The following is a 25881-nucleotide window of genomic DNA, read 5'->3' on the forward strand; positions in this document are numbered from 1 at the left end:
TCTTTCTCTTTCTCTTTCATTCTCTCTCTCTCTCTTTCTCTTTCTCTTTCATTCTCTCTCTCTCTCTTTCTCTTTCTCTTTCATTCTCTCTCTCTCTCTCTTTCTCTTTCATTCTCTCTCTCTCTCTTTCTCTTTCATTCTCTCTCTCTCTTTCTCTTTCTCTTTCATTCTCTCTCTTTCTCTTTCTCTTTCTCTTTCATTCTCTCTCTCTCTTTCTCTTTCATTCTCTCTCTCTCTTTCTCTTTCATTCTCTTTCTTTCTCTCTTTCTTTCTCTCTTTCTCTTTCATTCTCTTTCTCTTTCTCTCTTTCTCTTTCATTCTCTCTCTCTTTCTCTTTCATTCTCTCTCTCTTTCTCTTTCATTCTCTTTCTCTTTCTCTTTCATTCTCTTTCTCTTTCTCTTTCATTCTCTTTCTCTTTCTCTTTCATTCTCTCTCTCTCTTTCTCTTTCATTCTCTCTCTCTCTTTCTCTTTCATTCTCTCTCTCTCTTTCTCTTTCATTCTCTCTCTCTCTTTCTCTTTCATTCTCTCTTTCTTTCTCTCTTTCTCTTTCATTCTCTTTCTCTTTCTCTTTCATTCTCTTTCTCTTTCTCTTTCATTCTCTTTCTCTTTCTCTTTCATTCTCTCTCTCTCTTTCTCTTTCATTCTCTCTCTCTCTTTCTCTTTCATTCTCTCTCTTTCTCTCTCTTTCTCTTTCATTCTCTCTCTTTCTCTTTCATTCTCATTCTCATTCTCATATATCGCAGTTAGAGCCTCTTCTGGCTCCCAGAGCTCCCTCACACGGGCGCTGCTCTTGTGTAGGCATTGTTCCTCCTGCTGTGGTCCTGCAGCTAGCCCCAGTGTCAAGATTTCCAGCCAGGCTGCCTAGGGTGTTTCTAAGAAGTCCAACTTCCCTTAGTTCAAGACTTTTGATTAGCATGCAAATCAGTGGAGTCACCCATAGGTTTTGCTTGGCCGCTGTATAGGACTGTCTCTGCCTTTGCACCTGTAGCTTGTAATCTGGTTAGATGCTGATTATTGTGGAGTCTTAACATCAAGGAGTGTCCGCGTCGGGCTTGCCTCAGGATAGTGTCTCTGCATAGTTCAAGAACAGAGCAATTATTGTTCTCAAGTACGGGGGTGGGTTCCCAGGAGGAGCCCGTACCTAGCGTTATCTGTGGGCCCCTCTCTATAATAAAGCAATGTGAAAGGACCTTATCTGCCAGCCAGATTTTGAGCCAAGTGTTGAGAAAAGTCTCTGGACGGGGGGCCATTTGCACCTTATGATACACCAACAAAACGCTGGTTGTTCCGCTGTGGGTGGCCTTCTGCATCCTTCACTCTGCGTTCCAGGTGGTTCATGGAGGTGGTGCTCCATGCTGGAAACCCAGTTTTCCATGTCTGAACCGTACATCGATCTTTAGCACCTCTTGTCGTAGCAGTCCACCTCCTGGCCCACTCCACCTATCTGCGCCTCCATGGTGATCACAGATATCCTTGATAATTTGGTCTGGGGTGGATTGTGGCTCCACTGTTGCTCCAGAGCTTAGTGTTGCGTCTGGCTGTCTCGCTGCAGTTTTGGTCTATTTGTCAATGTTATGCTGTGCTGGCTCCAATGTTTGTTTTTTCTCCATAATTCTGGGGCGGAGATGTTGATTCCGATTCATCAAGGTGTTCACCTGCACTGCACAATGCATCCGCGACACTATGCCTCCGCTCTTCACTCCTTCAATTGATCCATGGACAGTACAGGGGTGGAAGATCCCCGTTTGCCGGCATTGGTGTTCGAATGAGAGCTTGCCTGCAATTTAGTTTCTCCACCTCCGTGCCTCCAAAATCGACTGGCCAGTGAGGCCACTCATGGGCCATGTTGAGGGGCATTTCAAGTCTCAAATGTGACCCCCCATGACGGTATGGGTCTTCCCTTTAATTTGCCGTCTTTGGGTGAACCCGTGGGTGGACCAGCTGGGTGTAGTTGTGGCCCTGTATCTCGGGGAGGGGTAGAGGGGGGGCGCAGATTATCATTCTGTGTACCTCTCCCTGTAGCATCGTGTAGGTCTCTGCGGCCAGTCCTTCCCTGCTTACTTTTAAGGGGCTGCCAGTGCAGGCCGCTCTGCACCCATCTGTTTAGACAAGGCTGCTGTAGTGGCCTGTGGGCCAGAGTCTGGCCCTTCAAATGTGCTTCGGGTCTGAGGGTGGCGTGGCGGCTTCACTGCAGAAGAGGACGCCACCGACCGCTACCCCCCCTGCCCCCCCTCCCCCTATCATGGTGCTGTGGCTGGGTCGACTGTGTGCTGCAGTATTTACGACACTTGGAGGAGTGAGCTTATAAAACAGATGCCATCAGTCGAAGCTGACCATGCCTCACTCCCCTTATCTTGCTTAAACAAATATGGGAAAATGCTTCCTGCACTAACCTTCATCTATTTCACAATGGCACAGGGCAGTTATAGTGCTCACAGCATACATTTAACTTTAGTAGAACGTACTACCTTTTTATTTCATTTAAATTGGCTTTCAAAATAAAAAAAGAAAGCTCTATTGAAGTGTTGGCAAAGCTGATAGGTCTTGCCTTCAGCCTATCTAGTGAATATTGCAGATACTGCTAAGCATCAGCAAAAAAAGGAAAAATTTGTAATTTTGTTCGTTTCTGTACAGCTTCGACAAAAGAAGAAAAGGTGATGTGTGTGTTTGTTTCTACTAATTTGTACCCAAGTGTCATGACTCTTTTTGGCCCAGCATGATAACACATGCATGCTCCTGCGTCATCCCACTTGTGCACACCCACTGCATGAAGCGCCCGCCCTTTTGTTTGTTGTTTTACTTGCCATTCCAATCTGGGAGCTGCAAATAAACTAGAAGTTAAAAACTGCAAATTGGAGCTGCTGGGCCATGACCGTGACTGGAGGGGCGTGTAGCTAACAAAAGACAGGGTGGGTGGAAACGTGGATGAGAGCAGTGAGAAGTGGGAGCGGGCAAGCAACTGATGAGTGTGAGGCAGAGGGAGAAATAAAATGTTGCTTTAAAAAAAAAAAATGTTAGTGGTGTGGAAAGCAACAAACAAGATGGAGAGAAGGAAGCGACACAGTGGGAAGTGGTTATCTGGTGGCGAAGCAGCGCACAAGGTAGAGAGCTAAAAACACATGTACTCCCATGGAGTAGAGCAAGAGAAAGAAAAAAGTAGTTCCCTGAATATGACCAGTGGAAGGATAGTAGTCCTTCAATCAAAAGATTGGTAATACACAAAAATACCAAGGGAAGCTATTGAATTGGCAGCAAGCAAACATTGTCAAGAATGTCAACCAATTGAAACTAGTGGGCTGGCCCAAAGCCCACTGTAAGTAGTGGTATTGTCCACAAATAAAGCAAAAAGAACAAATGATGGACAGAATGCTGAACAATGCAAACATTTACCCTCCGTCACAAAGATCTGTGTTTAATACGTAATTTTTTGCTCACCACGCCAACTCGGTTTGGACCCAGCCATATGCAAATCAGTCTTGATCCCGCTCTCCATGGTTACAGTCCTGAACTGCCAAACCAGGTCCTCTCTTGGCCAGAAACGAGTGTCCTGCGTCCGGTTTCCAGGTATCACACCTCATCAGCCAGGCTAGCTTGAATCCAGTGGCGCAGTGAGCACAGGACCCACGTCTGGGTATACTCACTCCTGGCCTGGCAGTTTGGGCTGGGCTGTTCCCATGAGAAGCGGGGTCAAGACTGATTTGCATATGGCTTGGCCCAAACTGGAGTAGCATAGTGAGCAAAAAAATGATGTATTAAACCCAGATCTCTTGACTGGGGGGGGGGGGGGGGTGGTGAGGGTTGAAAATTGTCAGCATCATCTTGTTGTGTGTCCATTATACCTAAAACCTTTCTGTAGGCGTGACCTGAAAATGAGAGCCACTCTGCAAAGCTTCATTAGATCTCACTGTGTTCACATAAACCTTTTAAAGAGAGGATACACCTATTTTGGTGTTCCTGTAGTTACTCTTGCCTCGCTGATTACAGTGCTTCATCCGAATACCACCTGCCCCCGCATTATATGTGGGGGCACTGTCCCGGTTTGTCTCATGATGGACCCTTAAATGGGTATGCCGGGCACAGACTGGGAATTTGTGCTCTGTTACAGTTAACATGCTGCACCAGTGCATTCGCTGTCTTGTGCTTGTCCAGGGTGCATCGCATTATAGAAAGGCAGATCTACTGTTTGATGAGACCGCTCCTCCATTTGCTGTGTAGGCGGCAACCCTGCTTTCTTGGTGGGGGGGGGAGGGGCAGAGATCCACCGCCCCTGCTGAGCTGTGCACTGAAAGACAGCACTCTTAGGGGAGGTCTATTAGACCACCTTTTACCCTTTTTCAGGGGTTGCCTACATGTAAATGAGGGAGCGTCCCCTTGAGATCATGCTGGAGGACATGTAGTACTTCTATAATCTGTATTACAAAAGGGGCTGCACAATCCTCTGGGTCCCTTTCTATAATGCCAAAGTGCCAGCTTGGATATAGAACACAATGAAGATCAAGTGATTAACCTGAAATAAAATTTAGGACTCATTGGTGCAGTGGGTAAATTTACTTCCTCAACTACCACTTCATAACCAGATAACAGTCAAACCCACACAAGTTCTGTTAAAGGCGACCATCTTATTTGGTGACAAGCTTTCTGGCATTGTCCTCCATGAGAAATAGATCTCGGCTGAATAATTGTTCAATCAGTTTCATGAAGCTGATGGGAAGAGCGTCTACAGTTCTGAGCATCAGTTAATTTGTGCTAAGATTTGGCATTTGGATGTGCTCCTTCAGAATTGTCCTCCTCAATCCATGACACCCTATTCTTAACCACTTCGACATATAGAATTATAGCTGGGTAACTGTGATAAGGGGATATTTTTCGCTGAGGGTTCCTGAATGATATCAAATATACACAAGATAGAAACTCGATTTGTCTATGTTACTCAGAACCCCCAGGCTTTTATGATACAGCAGGTGTAGGTGACAAGTTTTGTTATCAATTGTTGCTGTGTCATAGTAATGAATTACTCAATTTAGAATCTGATGCAAACGATAGAAGCTTCCTATGGAAGCATGTATAACAAACCTGTTTCCGTATAGAAGTTTCACCGTGCAATTTACTACTTTTTGGTCTCCAGCTGGTGAATGGCTCCGTAATAACACAAAGTTCCATTTGGAGACTGTCAGATTCTCTTTCCTTGCATTGTTATCGCACTTCTAGCTGAAAATACAGGGATTTTTTATTAGGTACTGTGCTTGCTTCCGTTGCGGATTTGAAAGGCTTTGTATCTACTGTTGATCTCCCCCCCCCCCCCTCCTTTTATTATTTTTCCTTCTTGCGCATAAAGGCCTAGAATCCATAATCTTTCTCCATTGAGTTTGTGGCATAACACTATGTACCGAAATTGTAGGTAATCTGTTCTGACTGAATGTAAACTAACATAACACGTCTAGTTCACTAGAGCCACCATTCGACTGGTGATTCCAATTTGGCCAGAAATAAGAGTTTCACCTGAATGAAACATCTAAGTTCTGCAGGAATGCCGCACTCCAATGACTCTCTTGTCTGTGCACATGTGGCCAGTGGAATTGTGGTGACAATTGTGTGGAGAAAACCGTCCAGAATGAAGGAAAACCCTTTGGGTATGGGTCCTCAAACACCAGTTACCGGGGTTATTTCCCTTTATCAAAGGAAAACCTGTATACCCCTGAAAAACCTGCTCCTTGACATTACTGTACCCTGCATTATTGGTGATGCAGGATTAATGATGTATTCGTTCAAACATGGGCCAGAGTATTTGAAACGTTGTTTAATAAACCTCTTCTCCTGCGCTTAGGATTGAAGAAGAGACCAGAGTTCAATCTACTGGGAAATTATTGCTTAGTATCTCATAAGGTTCTATCTCATCTCTTTCTTTTACTTATTCTTCTCTTGAAATCAGGTGCTGCCTGCCAAGATGTTAATTGCCGCCATTTATTGTGCTGTGGTGGCTGTGTTTTTCACTGCCATCAAAATGGTGAACTACCGCTTGCACGCCATGTTCGACGAAGGGGACATTGTGGAGAAGAAGAAATCCGAAAGCGCTGGGGGGGAGGAAGCCATGACAGCAGAGGATAGCAACATGACCAGGTGAGAACCTTTGAGCAGGTTCCCAGTGAATCTGCCAAACTGCTTAGAATGTAAATGTGACATCCACTGAATGTGCGAAGCTTCTTGAAACATATGAAAACAAGATACTTACCTGTAACTACAGTTATCCAGTATTGGTATCTTTCATAGATTCACATGCCTGAATCATTCCCCCGTCGCCGAGATGGGAGTCCCAAGGTAAAATACAAAAGCGGTGCAATAAGTAATAAAAAGGCTAAAAAGGCCAAAGGCCATATCTTAGTAGCCTATCTGTCCTTTTTCAAAAAAAGGACCAAAAGTTGGTTCCAGCCAATAAGCTGCCAGCACCCTCTAGAACACTCCCATCAGAGGCAAGTTCTCCTTAGATTTTCCAAGCACAAGTGGGAAATAAGTATACCCCAAAAATCAAAGATCACTGACTCCACGGGGAGGAGGGTGGGTTGCATGTGAATCCATGAAAGATACAAATACTGGATAACTGTAGTTACAGGTAAGTGACTTGTTTTCTTATCCAGTATTGGGGTATCTTTCATAGATTAATATGCCTGAATCAGAATAGCAAGCAGTACCCTAATTGTACTTTCTTTAATGGAAGGTGGGAGACGTGTAATTTTAAATTCCCAATAGTTCTCCACTACCTTTACACAACGCATGCACTAAGTATTATACTCTATAGCAATGTTGAAAAAGATAACATCGATATAACCATTAATGTATTCATATAGATACACATAATTCATAAATCATAGTAAGAAATCAGTCGTCGAATATATTTGTACAATCACTGAATGCACTCAAAATTAGACAAAGCAAACAACAAGAGTGTTCCTTATGAAACTTAAAGAAATCTGACCTTAGTTAAAAAGATGACGCAACACAGCCTGTCCAACCGCTGCATCTTCCTTTTGCACAGACTGGAATCAGTAGTGTCGTGTGGGCATTCTTCCATGTCGCAGCATGGCATATCTTGTCCAATGTCACTCCAGCAAACAAAGCTGTAGACGCAGCAACAGTTCTTGTGGAGTGAACTCTCACTGTTAGAGGATTATTTGCTTTTTCGTGGCAAAATTGTATCGCAGAAGCCACCCATCTGGCGATCGTGGCTTTTATTACCTTGGTTCCAAGTTTCCCTTGACTGTAGGCCACCAGAAGTTGATCTGTTTTCCTTATTTCCTTTATTTTGTGAAGATAAAATTTCAAGCATCTTTTGATACCCAATGTATGTGGAGCCCGTTCGGCTGGACTAGCTGGGTTTGGAAAGAAAGTTTGCAGTATTACTGGTTCATTTAGGTGAAATTGTGATGGCACTGTCGGAATAAACCTTGGATTTGTCTGAAGGGCTACGTAATTTTCAGTAAATTGTAAGAATGGTTCTTTTATTGTAAACGCTTGCAATTCACTCACCCTTCTCGCCGAAGTTAGGGCCAGCATGAGAGAACTTCCATGTGAGAAATGTAAGTTCTGCTTTATGAATTGGTTCGAATGGTCGTCTCATCACTTGTGTTAGAACCACATTGAGCTTCCACTCTGGAGGAGGTGCGCGTACTGGAGGAAGAGCACGGAAAAGGCCCCTCGCGAATTGTTTTATGAGAGTAGATGAACAGAGAGAAGGAGTCTGAGAAGATTTCCTGTACCAGGAAATTGTCGCCAGGTGAACCTTAACTGAAGAGAAAGTGAGGCCCGACTTAGCTGGCGACAGTAGGTAAGGCAAAATCTGCTTAGCAGGGGTTTGTATTGGATGAACTTTGTTCCTCTCGCACCAGCAACAGAATCTCTTCCACTTCAGACGATATGTTTTGAAAGTGCTTTCAGCATGTGATTTGGCCAGTATTTCTCAAGTCTTGTAAAATATTGAGATCTTTAAATTCTAGGAATTCAGGAGCCATGCGTGCAAATGAAGATAATGTGGATCCGGATGGATCACTTGTCCCCTGTTCCTCAATAACATCGTTGGTGATGGAAGAAGACAAATGGGTTTGTCCTGTGACAACAGAAGTAGTTCCGGGAACCAATACTGCCTTGGCCAACGTGGAGCAATCAAGATTAAGCGACAGCCTTCTGACTTCATTTTGATTAGAACCCTAGGGATCAATGGAATGGGAGGAAGGCATAGATCCTTGACCATCGCATTAAAAGGGCATTCCCCCTTGACCCCGGTTGTGAGAACCTGCTGACATAAAACTGGCATTTTGTGTTCTTTCGTTGCAAACGGGTCCAGAGTTGGCTTCCCCCATCTGAGAAAAATCCTGTTCACCCGTGTCTGATCTAGCTCGCACTCGTGGCAGCTGTACTGGGACCTGCTGAGCGTATCTGCCAGAGTATTGTGCAGACCTCTGAAATGCTCGGCCCTCAAAGAGATTCTGTGGAACGTTTTCCAGTTCCATAATACCTGGACCTCTTGAGATAGTGTTATGTATTTCGTTCCTCCTTGTTTATGTAGTACATGCTGGTCGTATTGTCCGTACGGACCAGCACTGAGGAACCTCTTATCCTTTGAAGGAACGCCTGGAGAGATACGAATACCGCCTTGAGTTCCAAGCTGTTGATGTGTTGTCTTTTCTGCATCAACAACCACTTTCCCTGGATTTGTAAATCCTGCAGATGACCTCCCCATCCCTCCATGGAGCCGTCTGTCGTCAGAATGAAATCCGGGATACTTTGGAGAAAGGTTAAACCTTGAGCAAGGTTCGCCGTCTGAGGCGACCATTGAAGGGCCTCCACCATCCTTGTTGTGATTCGAATTACATCTTCGGAAGATCCTACAGTTTGTTTCCACTGTTTCTGCAGTTCCTCCTGCAAAGGTCTAATCTTTAGCCTCGCTCAAGGTACTAAGTTTATCGCTGATGAGCACATCCCTAGCAGCGATTTGAATATTCGAACAGAAATTGAACTTCTTTTTGAAATGTACTTTGCCAACCTTTTGAAGTCGCATCTGACTGAAACAAGAATGCTTTGCATTGGACGGTGTCCAGTGATGCTCCCAGAAACAAAATTACCCGGGTGTCAAGAATTCCTGTCATGCGAGGGGAGGAAAACGGTAACCAGCGAAAACGGACTACATCTCCCAGGATGCTTAGCGGTTGAGAGGTTATGTAAACAGGAGAGCTGTTACATAACTCAAGGAAAACACGCCCTTATGTAAACAGGAGAGCTGTTACATAACTCAAGGAAAACACGCCCTTATGTAAACAGGAGAGCTGTTACATAACTCAAGGAAAACACGCCCTATAAAGGGAGGAACCGGGAGGTACAACGCTGTCGGATATTGTGTTTACACCGACGTACCTGCTTAGTGAAGAGCAGTGTTCCGGAGTGGTGCTCCAGTAAGGCAAGAACGGAGGTAGGTCGAGTCGTTACTCCCTGGGCCGTGTCTTGCCCCATCGTCACCTGTGAAGGACCCGGAAGCTCTACCGGATAACCATTGAGCTTCGCTTTTTGACTCGGCTGAGTCAAAGCGCAGTGGCGCTTTTGCTGGTTGGAGTCGTAACTCCCAGCCCGACCAGAGATACAGGGACTGCCAGCTGTAACGCACACCAGGAGGTGTTTGCCGCGTTACAGACTCGGAAGTCCACAGGATCGATCGAGCGGCTGCTCTCGGTTCAGTCTTCTTTGCTTGTGATTGGGGTATCGGTGACGCATCACCAGGAGGTGACTCCGCGTCCCGGTGCAGTCTGAGGAAGAGGTTGAGCGGCTGCTCCCTTCAGGTAGAGACCCCGGCTGGGTGTTTCCCTGACTCCTCGATTCTCCCCAACACTCTTCGTGCCCCTCACAGCCTACCGATTGGCATTGTCGGCCATTTCATTTCTGCCCTCTGTTGGCATACGCCGGGATCGGCGTATATGCAGAGGACGGCTAGGACCATCCGTGCTGTGGGCTGGTAACGTACTTAGCCTGGAGGATTCCAGTGACTATAACCTTTGTTTATTCCTTGTATTATTTTTGCCTTCATTAAAATAACTAAACCTTCACAAGTGGTTGCGTTCTCATTATCGTGTCTGTTAAACGATCCTGAGACGTTCAGGGCGTTACACCGGGTTGGATGCAATTTAGATATTTCCCTGTTTAAAGTGAGTCCCAATGTATTGAAAAGGTGGATACAAGCTACCTTTGTCTGATCGGCTTCCTGCTTTGAGCAGCCAATTGTCGAGGTATGGAAAAACTTGACACCCCTGAGATCGCAAGGCCGCAGCTACTGGTGCTAGGCACTTGGTGAAGATCCGTGGTGCTGACTTTAAGCCGAGCGGGAGCACCTTGAATTGATAGTGTATAGTCGATAATCTGAATTGACTGTACAATCCTTATGTCCTCTTTAAAATCATGCAGAAAACAATCTGTCTGTTTCACCGTGATAGGTAAGTGGAACCTATTGACTGCCCTCTGCATTAAAATGTGAAACCCCCCAATGTCCTCTGGGGGAGAATCTGAAGGTAGGTGTAGAGGAGGTGACTGCGTCGGAATTATATAATCATCCCAAGGATCCGGAACAGCAGTTGGATACGGTAATTCTCCTTCGGCCACTTCCTCTTCGAAAGAGGAAGGGTTGTGAACTTCAGGGTCAGCTGGAGCTGGACTTGTTGCATTCACCCGTGTACTGGGTATTTGAGGCTCTGGTACTGTCACTGGTACCTCCTGTGGAACCGGAGCTTGTGGTGGAATTTGTTGAGGAGGGGATTTCTGCTGATAATCGATCCTTAATCAGTGACAGAGGTAGATGAGCCATTTCTCTATGGCGTGCTTCCTGTCGAGGATTAAGCTGATAAGCATGAGGAGGAGCCATGTATTGCTCCTGATAATGCGCCTCATGATAATCTTCCTCATCATCATCGTCATCTTGGCATTTGACATGTAGCTCTGATGGACTATGAGCTACTCCATATAGACCATACTCATCCTCCTCTTCATCATCCTCCTCAATATAACCCACCAAAAGGTGAGATGGTAGCAAAGGTGACACCTTGCTATAGTCTTGCAAAGGTGGAGAAAGAAAAGCCTTTGAAACAGTTATGGTGTGAGAAATCCTCATCGACGGTGGCGTCGACTGTCCAGAAATTACTATTGAAGGAATCCCTGTAGTAGACGGAACTGTCGTCGACGGTGTAGCAATAGTCGACGGAGGTGTTGTCGTCGACGGTACCCTCGTCATCGTCGACGGTGCCTTCGTCGTCAATGGTTCCTTCGTCGACCTCTTTTCTGACTGTTTCTTTGTCGATGAGTCGTCGTCGGGTAAAACTAATGGAGGTCTTGTCACAATAGAGATCTTAGTCGATGAAGTAGGGGACCGAATCGCCGTCGTCGTGATGGTTGCCGTCGACTATGGCGGCAACAAAGTCACACATCGTCGACGATGACCGGGAAATCGTCGTCAACACTGATTTCTTTACATGTTTTCTACTCAGTCAGTAGAACACTATCTTGGACGTTCGCATTCTTTTTTGACAGGCGTAGATGTGACAGAGATGACTCAGAGGAGTCTTTGGAGCTCCTCTCTTTACTCAAAGGTTTCTCCTGGGAAGACTTGAGATGTTTCCTTCCCTCACCTGAAGATCTTTCCTGTGATCTAGCCCTCTTGTGAGAAGTTGAAGGCAATCCTTTTTCCTCATCTGAAGAGCGAGCCTGCTCCTTTGTAGAATGAGGCCACAAAAGCAGTCTTCCCTCTCTGTCCTTGAGGGTCTTATTAGAAAAGGTGCAACAGATTTTACAGTCTTTCACCTCATGCCTTGGATAAAGGCAATACATACAGACTTTATGCAAATCATCTACATGGATCCTCTTTTTCCCACAGGTCTTGCAAGGGCGGAAGAGGCCTTTCTTAGCTGACATTTTCTTCAGAAGAGTTGAATGGAATGAAAAAACGGAGTATCACTCAGACTCCCTTCCACACGACGTGTGGTGAAAATCTGAGGAGAACTTGCCTCTGCTGGGAGTGTCCTAGAGGGTGCTGGCAGCTTATTGGCTGGAACCAACTTTTGGTCCTTTTTAGGTCTCTCCTACGCAGCGCGCATGCGCTGCATAGGAGGATCTTTAGCCTTCGTTCTGCTCTTTTTCGAAGCACATACTCGTGCTTGTGGTGGCATCCACCTTGCGGGAGCGCACAGTGGCGCGCCACAAGCACGAGTGCAGTGCTTGAAAAGTAAAGACCGCACGCACCACTCCCAGGCTTGTCCTCCTTGGATTGGCTTGTTTTCGCCTTTTACATCTGGGGCCATCCGCCATGATCATCTGCTTCATTGACAAGAGGGGATCAGATGGCAGTTCGCATGGACTCTGCTCCCTGATTCAGCAGCCGCCGCAGCACACAGACTGTTATCTATCAACCAAACACAGCAACAACATGGGCATGGCAGGTTCTCATTCAAAACAGGGCGCCAAGCGGCAACCAGAAGAGCTTAATTTTACAGCCACAGTCACAAAAGCCAGCTCCCTCTGCCACTACACTTGGTCCCCCGTGCCCGTGTAGGGGTCGCTAGTGCTAGAGCATGTAGGTGCTGAGACAGGAGCCGCATCTCCGCCGTGACTCAGATCCCATGACCCTGTGGGGGAATGTGCAGCTTGCGCTGCATGCGCTGAAGGCACGGCTCGGCCTGCCAGTGCTTCCTCCTGTGGAGCAGCGCTTTCAGCTGCACTCTCAAACTTTGTTTGCGAATCAAGACTAGCGCTTAACAGCCCAGGCTCCCCTGAGCACATGATTGCAGAGGATATGTGCCAGGGGGAGACAGAGGGTGCGTGTACAAAGACAGCAACACACGTGCACATGCATATACACACACACTCAATCCCACATACACACACAATCGCACTCTCTCTCTCTCTCTCTCTCACTCTCTCACTCTCTCTCACTCTCTCTCACTCTCTCTCACTCTCTCTCACTCTCTCTCACTCTCTCTCACTCTCTCTCACTCTCTCTCACTCTCTCACTCTCTCTCTCTCTCACTCTCTCACTCTCTCTCACTCTCTCTCACTCTCTCTCACTCTCTCTCACTCTCTCTCACTCACTCTCACTCTCACTCACTCTCACTCTCACTCACTCTCTCTCACACTCTCTCTCACACTCTCTCTCACACTCTCTCTCACACTCTCTCTCACACTCTCTCTCACACTCTCTCTCACACTCTCTCTCACACTCTCTCTCACACTCTCTCTCACACTCTCTCTCACACTCTCTCTCACACTCTCTCTCACACTCTCTCTCACACTCTCTCTCACACTCTCTCTCACACTCTCTCTCACACTCTCTCTCACACTCTCTCTCTCACTCTCTCACTCTCACTCTCTCTCTCTCCCTCTCACACTCTCTCTCTCTCTCTCACACTCTCTCTCTCTCTCTCTCACACTCTCTCTCTCTCTCTCTCACACTCTCTCTCTCTCTCTCTCACACTCTCTCTCTCTCTCTCTCACACTCTCTCTCTCACACACACACACTCTCTCTCTCTCTCTCTCTCACACTCTCTCTCTCTCTCTCTCTCTCACACACTCTCTCTCTCTCTCTCTCACACACTCTCTCTCTCTCTCTCACACACTCTCTCTCTCTCTCTCACACACTCTCTCTCTCTCACTCCCTCACTATGGCTACTAATCTGCTAATATTTTGCCAGGCACACTTTTGCTCACAGTGCCATGTTAAGTGTTGCTTCCTAAGTGCCATGCTCACAACAGCATGTCTCTATGTACCTAGGTGTGTGGTGCGTGGGCCGGGGGTAATTGATAGTCGCTTGGGCTTCAGACCCTAACCCTTGACAGAAGATGCTGTCGCTTTAAAGGGCTCTGAGCATCGGTTCAAACACGGAGGGCTGTAAAATAGGCAACAGATGCAAACTGTAAAATAAAGGCAATTAACCCCCTGCTCTGCCTATCAGCGCCCACACCAACCTCCACACCGCTTCGCCTAGATTTTGGCAAATGGGCGACCCTCTCGAGCTGGAAGACAGCTCTTCCGTACTGTGGCTCGGAAGCGCTTCAACAACACCACTGGGCGTGTAAAGTTTCAGGAAGAGGTGCGTTAGAGTGGATGAACTTTACGCACCAGCCCAGCGAGAGATGAGATTACACCACAGTGCGAACGGTAAGTAAGTCAGTGCGGACCCTTCCACAGACGCCAATGACATTCTTTCTAAGGCAGACGTGAGGGTCTGCTTGAGGAGGGGGGGAGGCTGTAAACTTTATTTTTAGCACTTTTATGTTTTTTAGCGTGGCGCTAGTAATCTCTGCATCACCCGGATCTCGAGAGCACGAGATGGGAAAGTGGGCAGATAAACACATTTTCAAAACCAGCATTTGCAATGCAATAGGTCTCGCATTATGGAATATTTGAGCTATTGGCTTGGCTAATAATAATGCAACGCCAATAGATCAAACTTCTAGTAATGCAACACCTATTGCATTGTAAATGCTTGTCTAACTGGACGTCCATATGTATTTGACATGATGATTGTGCTAAGCTGTATTGTCTCAGCCTTTTGCATCATCTCACCGGAGCTAGGCTTTGACTGAACGAACAAGCCATCCCAAAGAGTCAAGGAGGATTTAGGGGTCAAATCTTCCATTTGACAGTAAGTTTCTAGCAGCCAGGTCAGCATAGAATACACACAGTTTAACATTTGATAGTGGTAGGGGCACCCTTCAACCTCTGGTACAGGGACAACAGCCCGACAACGGGGCGGGGCTACGTGGGAAGGAGGAAGAAAGAGAAAAGGTAAAAGCATAGAAGAAAAAGACTGAGTAACCGGTGAAGCAAAAGAGGACAAAAGTAAAACCGAAATACAACAAAATGAGAGGGAGAAAGGAGAGAAAAGGGAGAGGTAAAAATAAGCCCACAAGAGGAGATAAAGAGAAGGATGGGAGGGAGGAAGGGGGAAGAGTGGGTGGAAGGAGAAAGGTAAGAGGCAGAGAGGAAGGGTGGTGTAAGAGCAAAGATGAAGCGTTGAGAGAGTGAAGGGGCAAGAAAGCGAAGAAAGGAATAGGGATGCAGAAAACAGGGATGCAGTGGAGGAAAGAGGGGGATTGAACAAAATTAGATAAGGGGAAAAAATAAAAAATAAAATAGGGTAAGGGAAAGGAGAAATAGCAGCAGGCAGAAAGGTTGGAGATGCAAGGAAGGAGGGAAGAAGGGAAGAGGAAGGGAGAAAGAAACCATGCAAGGAGTAAGTCGGAAGCAAGGACAGATGAAGGGAAATCGGGACTGAGGTGCACCAAGGAACAGATTGAGGCGTACACTTCAGCGAGGAAACAGGCCATGATTATTAGAAAATATTCCACATTTAATCCACGCCAGTGATTTCACAGTGCATTGGAAGGTAATAGACTCTAATTAAAACTAACACAAGGATTTTAATAGTATTAAGGCAATGGAACTCCCGTGCTGCACTGGGCTGTTAATTGACTTCCATTCATCTCAGTATTTCTGTTCACTTACCGTGTAGGCATCCGTAAACACGGAGACAGCGGGCAGGCCAGGCCGGAGAGTCCATGTGGAGGAGGGCAGCGGAAGTCGAAACCTTCATGTCAGCGTCAGCACCAGCCACCCGGTGCCCAGGCCCCACCATTACATACGTCTGTCGCCGCCTTATTGTTATTGGCAGTGCTGCATATGTTCTGCACGTTGGTGGAACGCACCTGGCTGATTATTATTTCAATCACCAGAGGAAGAGCGAGTCACATTAATTTGTAGTAATTAATGGCACTGATGGAGGGGTGGAGAAACCAATGAAACGATTAACAGCGTGGCGCTCCTGGCGAGCGCCGTGCTGATTATGTATGCAAGTGGGGCCTTAAAAAGAAAGTTCCCCTCGGACATACATTAACCACAACAGCAGACGATAACAGAAGTTAGGCGGTGCTGCTTCCGGAGTAAACGGAAGTTACGTATCGTATCAACAGCCAATACAAAGCCAGCTAAGAACAGCAATGCTAGAGTTAAACTAATGGCAAGCGACAGGAGAAATTACCCGGCAATAGGCAGAGTTTCACCCAACATACATATTACTTTGTCTCGGAGAGACAGCGCATGCGCTGCCTAGGTGAGACCTAAAAACACTAGGACATTACACACACTGTAGACATTCCTTGCGTCACCTTGTACAACACACCTTCCCCTTTCCACACACAAACACATCCGAGAACAAAAAGAAGAAAGTAGCACTACTCACACCAGAAAACTGACCACACATTCTAACCAGACCTTCCAACCACATGCATACAGCCATTCCACACATCACATACAGGAGGACAATAAATCCACATCCACGCTAGGAACATCGGTCACACCATCTTATACTGCAACAATGCTAACAAAATACAATCTTTATGGTACTATTTTGTGAGGTTCTTATCAAATTATTGGCACTCTCTTGGGCATGCTAGAAGTCTGTTGCATCCTTGAGGAGAAGAAGACTATGAAGGGGAGAGTGACCTATCATACAAAATAGAAGAAACAGCCAGGGATGGAACAACTGCACCGCCTGGGATACTCACCTAAGTAGTACAAGTACAGAAAAACAAATTGGCCACCTCAATGATCAGATGCACATTGATCAAAATATAAACATAAATTGAAAGGAGGACGAGAGGCAACCAAAGTAAAGAGTTAGATGTCACAAAATCAACAGGAAAGTAAATAAATAATTGCAAGTCTTGAATGATGATTAGTTTATTCTCTTTAATTATTTCATAATTCTTTCTTCTTATTTTTTTCTCACAAAAGAACAGCCAACGTGTTTCAACTTTAAAAAGACTTTGTCTGGGCAAGATTATGTCAAGCGCTCTGGAAGGACAATGATCCTCTTTAATGGACAGCTGCACGTAATCACATCTGTCAAGATTGCAAACAACTATTTGCTCCACGTTCTCCCAGTAAAGAGTAGTAATTAGGTGATTTCTACTGCTGGGATGGTGGTGACTCGCTTTTCCAGTCGCTTGGCGCCCATCCTGCCCCTAATGGACCAGTGGAGGTGGGGTCTTTGTTCCGCAGCTGTTCGGAGCAGTGCTCTAAATGGGCAGGCACTGTTCTCTAATTTGAAAGGGAGAGTACTTGCACTTCTCAGCACTATTGCAATACATTTAATGGCAGAGTAACAGCACTTCACAGGAGCAAACAGGTACTCTAAATAGGGAGTACCTGCACTTCTACGTTTCCATTGAAAGCCCAGGTTAGGAGAATGGTTGCCCAATTGAAAATGAAGCCCAAAATCATTTGAGGAGTTGATTACATCTCCTTGTACATTTTACAAATTTAATAAATTGCATTTTATCTGTTTTACTTGAAGCCATTAAACTCACCTATTCCTTTACCATTCATGAATGATTTATTTTCGCTTTAGGAGCGCCAAACAGGGTGTCAAAAGATGATTGCTAGAGTCAGGCTTGCCTTTCTGCTTCTGGATTTTTCATTTCATTTTAAATTCTACGCATATTTCTTGAAGTATGAACAGTACCTTTTATAAATACATTTCTCTTGGGTCTTGCATAAAAACACCTTCATCAAGAGCCGCACCTGAGAGTGTGCAAGTCGTGACGGTGTGAGAAGGCACTGCCCTTCGCCAAGATCTTTTCTAATCGAATTGTTCATTAATGGAAAGCTCCGTGGATTTGCGCCTCTAATCTCTCAGCTGATCAGCCAGCTTTGGTGCTTTAGGGGCCAAGAATCCAGGAATGTTCCCGAATAACCTTTTGGTCGCATTTTATTCTCACTTGACGCCTTCCCGCCATTTCTAAGACTTTGGGGATTTAAAACAATTGTTTTTCTTGAAGGTAAGAGTATTGGTTCTTCTAGAACATTCTGTTGGGGGCGGTGGCGGGTGCTGTCGAGGCTCGAGGTATGTGACGAGCCTGAAGCTGGGGTGGAAAATGCAGCCGTAGGTATCCCGGATGAAACCGTAAAGTCTGTTTTTACTTTCATTCCAGCACAAACCCCTGTCCCTCGCGCAGCCCGCGCGGACATTTTGTTAGCATTCTTCTTCATTTGGCCGCCTGCAGTGTGAATTTGGTTTCCGCACATGCCTGCTATGGCTTGTTTAATCTTTGAATGTTTGGGCAGTTTTTCTGATGATGGGTTTAACTTCTGACCTGCTCAGTGACCAGCTAAGGTAAATTGCAGGGGCGTTGGAAAAAAAAAAAAAAAGATATCCCAATATTGGATAACTTACTTTTTATTTATAATAGCTCTTACATTTAAAAAAAAAACTTTTATGACCAAGTTAATTTACATAGTAGAATCAGACGTCTGCATCTGTCAGAGCACCTCTGAATAAAACAACTTTAACCACCAAGATCTCATGAACATAAACATTTACGCATAATGTTGCGCATCGTCGGCTGCAGCATCAGTCAGCAAGCATAGGATCTGAGACACAGCGAGAAACTGCTTAGTATTTAAGTGGAAAGCCACCTAACGTTGTTACAATTACCGATGAGGTCATAAACATTTACGCATAATGTTGCGCATCGTTCGCTGCAGTGTCAGTCAGAAAGTATAGGATCTGAGACACAGCGAGAAAGAAAGTGCTTGGTAATTAAGCTGCAGCTGACGAGACGTAGCACCAATAGGACAGCCAAATGTTCAGGGCACAAGTCCTAAACAAGTGGGGCAGCGCGGCGACCGTGAACGTACGAATTGGAAACATAATCACAAACAGATGGCGCCGCTGCGCGCTCCCGCAAGCTGTAGGCCGTTGGCGGATACATTTACTGGAAAAGGTGGGACATGCACCCGCCTTTACCCAATTGTGTGCTGCCTTTTTTTTTTTTTTTTTTTTTTTTTTAAAACACACGCAAAGCCCAATAGAAATAATGCTGTAAAAAAGAAAAAAAAAAAGCCTCACACACAAACTTGTGTGAAAAGTCAAGTTATCACGTCTGCCCTTTCCATGCAGCAGTAGTAATGTCCCACTCTGCTTTGTGTGGATCTTTATCCTCCTTCCCCATATAATTTGTGTTGTTTTTCAATGCATCATATGTCACAAACACTTACCCCAATGCCAAACCTCCCTCTCGCTCTCTCCTTCTCTCTCTCTCTCTCATTCTCGTCGCTCTCTCACTTACATCTAGCCAGCCAAAACAATTTAGCAGCAAAAAATATCCCCCGTCCCAATCACTCTTAAGATATTGGTCTCATGACCATCTGAATGTCTATCCTTTTCCTATTTCCACCACATATCAATTCTGATGAAAGTCTCTTCAGTTCCATGAAAACTTTCTGCTTCATTACTATAGGTAATGCAGCAAAATAATGCAACATCCTAGGGAGTTTCACATTTTTAGCTATGACACACTTTCCATTTGTGGAAGAGGCAAAGGAAAGGGAATTGTTTTTTAGCAGTCACCACCGTTGCAGATTGCTACCCAGAAGTCAGTCGTCCTCATGGTATAGCTACACCAAGGTACTTCCAGGTATCCAGTTCACATTTCCGACCAACCTCATGTTCAATATTGAGTCTAGGTCACGTCTGTGTCGGTTCCAGGGAACAGGGGAAAATACAGGATCTTTCCCAGTGTATCTAAAACCTAGAAATAACCCCAGTCATCTAGCACTTGCATTACAATAAGTAGGTCCTGTGACACGTCTCCCAGCAACAGCAGTACATTATCAGCGTAGAGTGGAATTATTTTGCCCCAACTGTTAGTTTTATTTCCCATTCCCTTGCCTTCACACGAAGGGTGCAAGTTAGCGGCGGCATTGTTAATGCAAAGAGTAAGGGCAAGAGGGGCCACAGTTTTCATGCTCCTGTAATAGGCCATTGCTCTGAAAAGGTTTGTCCTGTACAGAGTAGCCAGCGACTAGGCATAGAATGGAGAGAGCCATCTCCTCATCTGTGCACCCATTCCTATTTGTTTAAATACCTCAAAGTCGGACCAGTGGAACGTTTAGAACTCCTTCTCTATATCTTATGACTCCACCACCTCTAATTGGAGTTCGCATGGAGCCATGTCCATGACATAAAAGAGATGCCTCAGATTGATATGAGTACTCTGAACTGAGATAAACCCACTATGATCAGTATGCAATCATTGGCTGTAGCCTATTAAAGAATATTATGGGAAGTATTTTGAATTTTATATTTTATATTCTATGTTTAGGCGAGGAAAAAGGTCTATAGGATTGTACATTGAAACAGTCTCTCTTCATATTAGGCAGGGCCTTGGTAGGTAGTGGCTTATTTCTGTGTTTTTTTTCTCCATTTTAAATCCGTACAAATGTTGCATATTGGCTTCCTCTCAGTCTCAAATTTGAACTACCAGGCCAACAAATGAGAGGCTGCCCTGTTCCCTACCTCATGTTGACCCATTTTTTTTTTGGGGGGATAATTTTTTTTTATTATTTTCCATTTCCCTCTCAACATCTTCCTCTTCACATTTGTTACACACAATACACAGTGATATATTGCTCCTCTCTGTTCACATATAATAGTATTATGCTGCGTAGCCATAGGATGTTACGCTACCATCCTTGTTCCTGTTTCCTGCCTCCCGCCTCCTGTTAACATTCCCCACACTCAACTCTCCCCAACTGCAAAGCTGCTGCTCCCTCCCCCCCTACCCCTCCCCCAGTGTGCTCCCCCAACCGTTTCCAATCTCAATGTGTCAGGTCCCATAGGTGTGTGCCTACCATGTGCCGTTACTTATTACCCGGCCTCTATCCCCATGCCCCCCCGTGCTCTCCCCGTCTACCGCGTTTCCAATTCCTGCGGTCTCCTCCATGCTCTCAGCGCCCCGTGGTCTAGCGGTGGGCCGGGTCATCTTCCTGTCCTCCGTCAGATCTGCGTAGTGCCGCAATTAGCGCTTCCCAAGCTCGCCACCTCCAACATAGTCTCTTTCTGATACCTATGCGCCAGCCGTAGTTTAATCACACTTTCACTCGCCGCCCACTTAAGGAATTCATGTTTCCATCTCTGCACTCTAGGTCCCTGGCTATGCTTCAAATGGCTGGTTAACTCTCGTTTGGCTATTACCAGTCCTAAATCTATGAATTTGCTTGTCACCTTATTGCGTTTTGTGCGCGGAAACCAATGCAACAAGCTCACCGCCATATCTCGATTAAGTGCTCTCTCTTTTGCCAGCTCCAACGCCGTTATTACATCCTCCCAATACACGGTCAGGTTCGGGCAGGACCACATCATATGTTGGAAGTCCGCCTCTTCCATTCCACATCTAGGGCAGTCAGCCTTGTCCACCCCCCCCCCCCCCCCCCCCCCAAAATCCGCTTAATATGCTTCGGGGTCATATACGCCCTATGCAATATATAAAACTGTATTAGCTGGAACCTAGCATTCCTCGTTCTCTTCCATGCTCTCTACGAGCTTGGGCCTAGTAGTGTCCATAATGTCCCTCCCCAAGTCCTGTTCCCACTGCCCTTTTAGGTGATCCAACGGCTGCCTCCCTTCTTGTTCCATTCTCCTATTAAGGCACGTGACCGCCTTGAAAGTACCAGTCGCCATAGCTACATATTGGCAGATTAACGACGTCTTTGGTTCCGATAACCCCATCTTCCACCTGCGTTGAATCGCCGCCACTAGCGCCGCGTGCAAGAAGTAGTGTCCCCTGGGTAGGTCAAACCTATCAAGTAAGCTTGAACGGTAATAAAGTCCACGGTACAAAAGGGGGTGGTGATGGACCAAACCCAGATCTGTTGACTGGGTGTGAGTGTTTGATTGGTTCTGATGCTCCGTCCGTCACCACCCCCTTTTGTACCGCATTGTTCGCCATAAGTTGGCAGGGTATGCTCGGACGTGAGTCCCTTGCTCACTTTGCCACTGGATTCAAGCAAGCCTGGCTGAAGACGGCTGAAATGCCAGAAACCGGTCCTAGGAAGCTTGTTTCCGGTCCAGGGAAGGCATGGCTTGGCAGTTCAGGCTGGACTGTTCCCATGAGGCACAGGGTCAGACTGATATGCATATGGCCATGTCTGAACTGGGGTGGCAGAGTGGGCTAAAGAACGGTGATGGATCAAACCCAGATCTGTTGACTGGGTGTGAGTGTTTGATTGGTTCTGATGCTCCGTCCGTCACCACCCCCTTTTGTACCGCGTTGAAAGTTGTTCATTCAGAATTTCAGACAGATTCCTGCTATTTCAGCCAATTGAGGCAGCTTTATTGCAGGAGAAATATGAACGAAAGATCTTCATGACAGAAATTTTCATGAAGGACGAATACTTAGTTTGCGTAGGTGGCAATTAGCATGCGCAGAGGAGAATGGGCAAATAAACCTTTGTCGATGTAACCATCCAGAGCATGCCCCGTGACCAGCTAAGGAAAATGTGTGGAGAAACTTGGGCGCACCCTATAGAACTAGATAGTGGAAATAAGTGGGAAGCTTAGAGTGTGGATGCCTTGTGGCCTGCGAGGATGATGCATGCCAAATCATCATTTCAAAGGGAAACCCCCCTAATAAAGCAGTTTCATCACAGTTATTACAAAAAGCCACACACTATCCACAAACTAGCTTTTCCAGGCAGTGTTGGCAGTCAAATATGGAGGATGGCAAACTCAGAATGAAGGGGTGTCCGTTTGATGCCTCAGGTTTCTGTACGAGGGAAGCTTGCATCGTTAGGATCTGGGGTTCCTGTCCTGCCTGAGTGAAATGTCAAGCCCTGCTGCTTGTGCTGTGCATGTTTGGTGGTGGATTGTACTATTGACATCCATGCTGGGCAGTGACACGGAGTTCTAAGGGAAACTTGCCTCACAGCTGCATAAGTTAGACCTGCTGAGTATCCGTGCGAAGATAGTAGTGCCACTGATGTGAGTGAATGTTTGTCCATGTTGCAAATATTGTGTTACTGAGGGACGCTTGCACTCCTGCTGGCTATGCTGCATCTGTTCTACGTCAGCTAGCATTGATTGAGATAATATTTTAACTCTACAATTACCAAAATGATTGTCTTCGTCAGTGATTAAAGAATCTGACATAACCCATGCTCTTCTATCGATTTACCATCACGTGATAAAAAGTTCAGCTAGTTACCACAGGGTCTCGTACCATGTGGTGACCCCCAATACCTTCCCCTCGACACCATCCTATTCCCATATCCCCCCAACGCGCATTATCCCTGAAATTGGTGACACCTTAGCCTTTACATGTGGGCTGTTTAAGATGTCATGCTTGACACAAGGCCATGTGTCATCTGCCAAATAAGTTCACACGAGAGTGAATGCAAGAGATGCTGGGAAGAGAGGGTAGAAGGCAGACTCTGGAAACTGAAGGTGGAGGTAGACCTCAAAGTTAAAGGGGAGAGTACTGTGCAATAATCCACATGGTAGACTATGTATGTTTGTTACTCCACATAAGGTAATGCCAACTAGACCATATTCCATAAGCGGCCCTCACACTTCTGCAAAGCTGCAACACAGCCTCCTGCCTTTGCTGTCTACATCATTTGCTCGTCTGCACCCCTTTTGCTTTTCCCGCAATTTCAAATAGTTTCACCCACGCGGAGTTCATTCAGTGTGAGCCTTTAATGAAGTTCAAGGAAGTGCCAATCTTTCACCGCCTCTCTCCAAGCTGTACCGTGTGAGAGGGAAGTTGCTGCATGTACTGAACGGGGTGCATGTGTGTGCAAGTAGTTGTGTGGTGCTTTTAACAGCAAGGACCGACCCTGCAGGTTCACAAATATAACAACTGTCGCCACGGGCGCAACTTCGGCAGACAATCCTGTTTCAAGGACACGCAGTGCTGAGCCGTTACCCTAGCAACCCAATATAATGCTCACAAAGATACCAAATGCTAAAACTACTGTGAGATCCACATCCAGCAATTCCGGGAGACAAAACCAAGATGTCCATGAGAACGTAATTAAGCCCAGGCAGAGTGAAACTTACAAACGTATGCCTCCAAGATGCATTAGCAATGCAAAGTGCTGAGCTACCAACATGGCAGCGGCCTGTCCGCAGCCAGGCGAGAGGTCAGGCCTAGCCGAGGTCAGGGACAGTCACCATCTGTGCCAGGCTGAAAGTGGAGGCCGAGTACGAGAAAATAACTCTGCACTCTTGATAACTTGTTCTGTGTCCGCATGAAAGACTACGCTTCTTTCTTGTACGTGTACTGCGCGATTCGTGATGCTTTTGAAGCGCATTTCACGATACAAACACAAAACCATTCGTTTTGTCAATGCTCGCTTGAGGAGTGGGTGCTTCGCGCTGGAAGCTGTGTAATACAAGTCATTTCTGGATGCCCATGACCGCTTTCTATAGAGGATTTCTTTTTCTTTTGGGATGGCGGGGGAGGCAGGGAGGGTGTGTATTACTGTGCAAGAAAAACATCCATATAAATCCCCTTTGCCCATGACAGAATCGTCATTTCTTTAACAGTGAAAGTTTGAATGTATGTTGAAATACTATACATACGACAGGACAGAAGAGAATCCATGCTCGCGCTAACAAGCAGAAAAGGGCGCCCCCCAGCTTGCTACAATTGTCTCCATTTCACCAATTCATCTATTGTTTCAGCTCTCTGTGCGCCAATAGTGCCTCAAATTTCTCTTTTGCACGGAATATGTCTAAAAGGTACAAATATCGACTCTATAAACCTGCATGCAATGATCTTAAATGGAAGTAGATTCCACAGTCCTTCAACAGTGTTATGGATCAGGCCGTCCTGGGCCAACTTTGGACCCTTCTAGCATTCAACAGGCCGAGCGCAGCAGCAGCAAATGGAATAAAACGACAACGCTGGGGAGGGAGACCCCGCATACGACAGGGATTCCCTTTCCCCTTGCCTTTGCCAGCCACGATGACTTGAATCCAAGAAGTCAACCTTACTCAGCATTTACATTTCAGCAAACAATTAAGGCAGCAGTGTAACAGAGCCAAAACAAATGAGCCCATGTTGAACTGTACATTTTCTGGCTGTAAAAATAGATTAAAGTGATGCTCTCTGTAAACGTTTGCCAGACTTTGACTTCAGGCAAAGCCTGAGTAAGCCTCCTCGCCTCTCCGAAGCTTCCAACCCCACCGACAGCGACACGCTGCCATGCAGCAGAGGACGTGGAGGCCCCGCGGTGGGAGAAACCAGTGATGCGCGCGCACCACAGAGGAACTGGGGGAGGGAGCATGGCAGCGAGGCAAACGCGCGCTGCTGCGCGTGCTAAACACGGTTGGGAATTGGCGTTGCGAAGGCGGGACATGCGCCCACCTTTGCCCAATCGCGTGCCTTTAAAAAAAACAACAAAAAAACACGCGAAAGCCAATGCCTGCCGGCGAAAGCCTGATCACATGCACAAGCGTATGGTTAGCTGTCAAACCCCCATACAAAAGGGCTCTCGCTGCGCGAGCAGGGCTGTGCACTGCAACGCAGGCGCAAGCCCTAATTAGAGCCTGAAAAAACCCTTGTCTGCCAAGTGTTCAGCATAATTGGTGTAGATGTGAAACATCTCCTTGAGAGTAGGCTCGGCGACACCTTTAGTGACTTTGGCACTGCAACATGTTCCATGTTGGAGTGTTTGCCACTTGGTAAGCAAAGCAATGTTGAAGAGCAATTCAGGAACGTTTATTTTACAATGTATGATAAATGGCTTGCAATGATGCATAGAAATGTCCCTTCACCACCATTGGCATTTAAAGTCAATGAAAACTCACTGTGGTATTAGTTCTAGATCCCTTCAGTAAATGGGAATTTCCTCTGTAGTTTCAAAAGTGCTGCTTCATTTTTTACTGCTTCAATAACAGAATTTACCAAAAATAGAAACTGAAAACAGGAAAGCCTAGTTATGTTCTTCAATATAATTCTGTTTGTTCTTAAACATATACAGAGTTATATTTCCAAGTTGTGAGTGTTGATCACT

The 25881-nt window shown here is 46.0% G+C and overlaps 1 protein-coding gene across 2 annotated transcripts in view; it reads left to right on the top strand.

The window, feature by feature from the left end:
* PCNX3 (pecanex 3) overlaps positions 1–25881 on the top strand; it is a 682255-nt gene that overhangs the window by 62222 nt on the left and 594152 nt on the right. For both annotated transcript variants that reach the window (XM_085625837.1, XM_085625836.1), the window contains exon 2: positions 5932–6119. In XM_085625837.1, coding sequence (XP_085481963.1) covers positions 5932–6119 — 188 coding nt within the window. The remainder of the gene's footprint in view (positions 1–5931; positions 6120–25881) is intronic.

The sequence above is a fragment of the Triturus cristatus genome, chromosome 9 (genome assembly GCF_964204655.1).
Source record: "Triturus cristatus chromosome 9, aTriCri1.1, whole genome shotgun sequence".
Classification (NCBI taxonomy): Eukaryota; Metazoa; Chordata; class Amphibia; order Caudata; family Salamandridae; genus Triturus; species Triturus cristatus.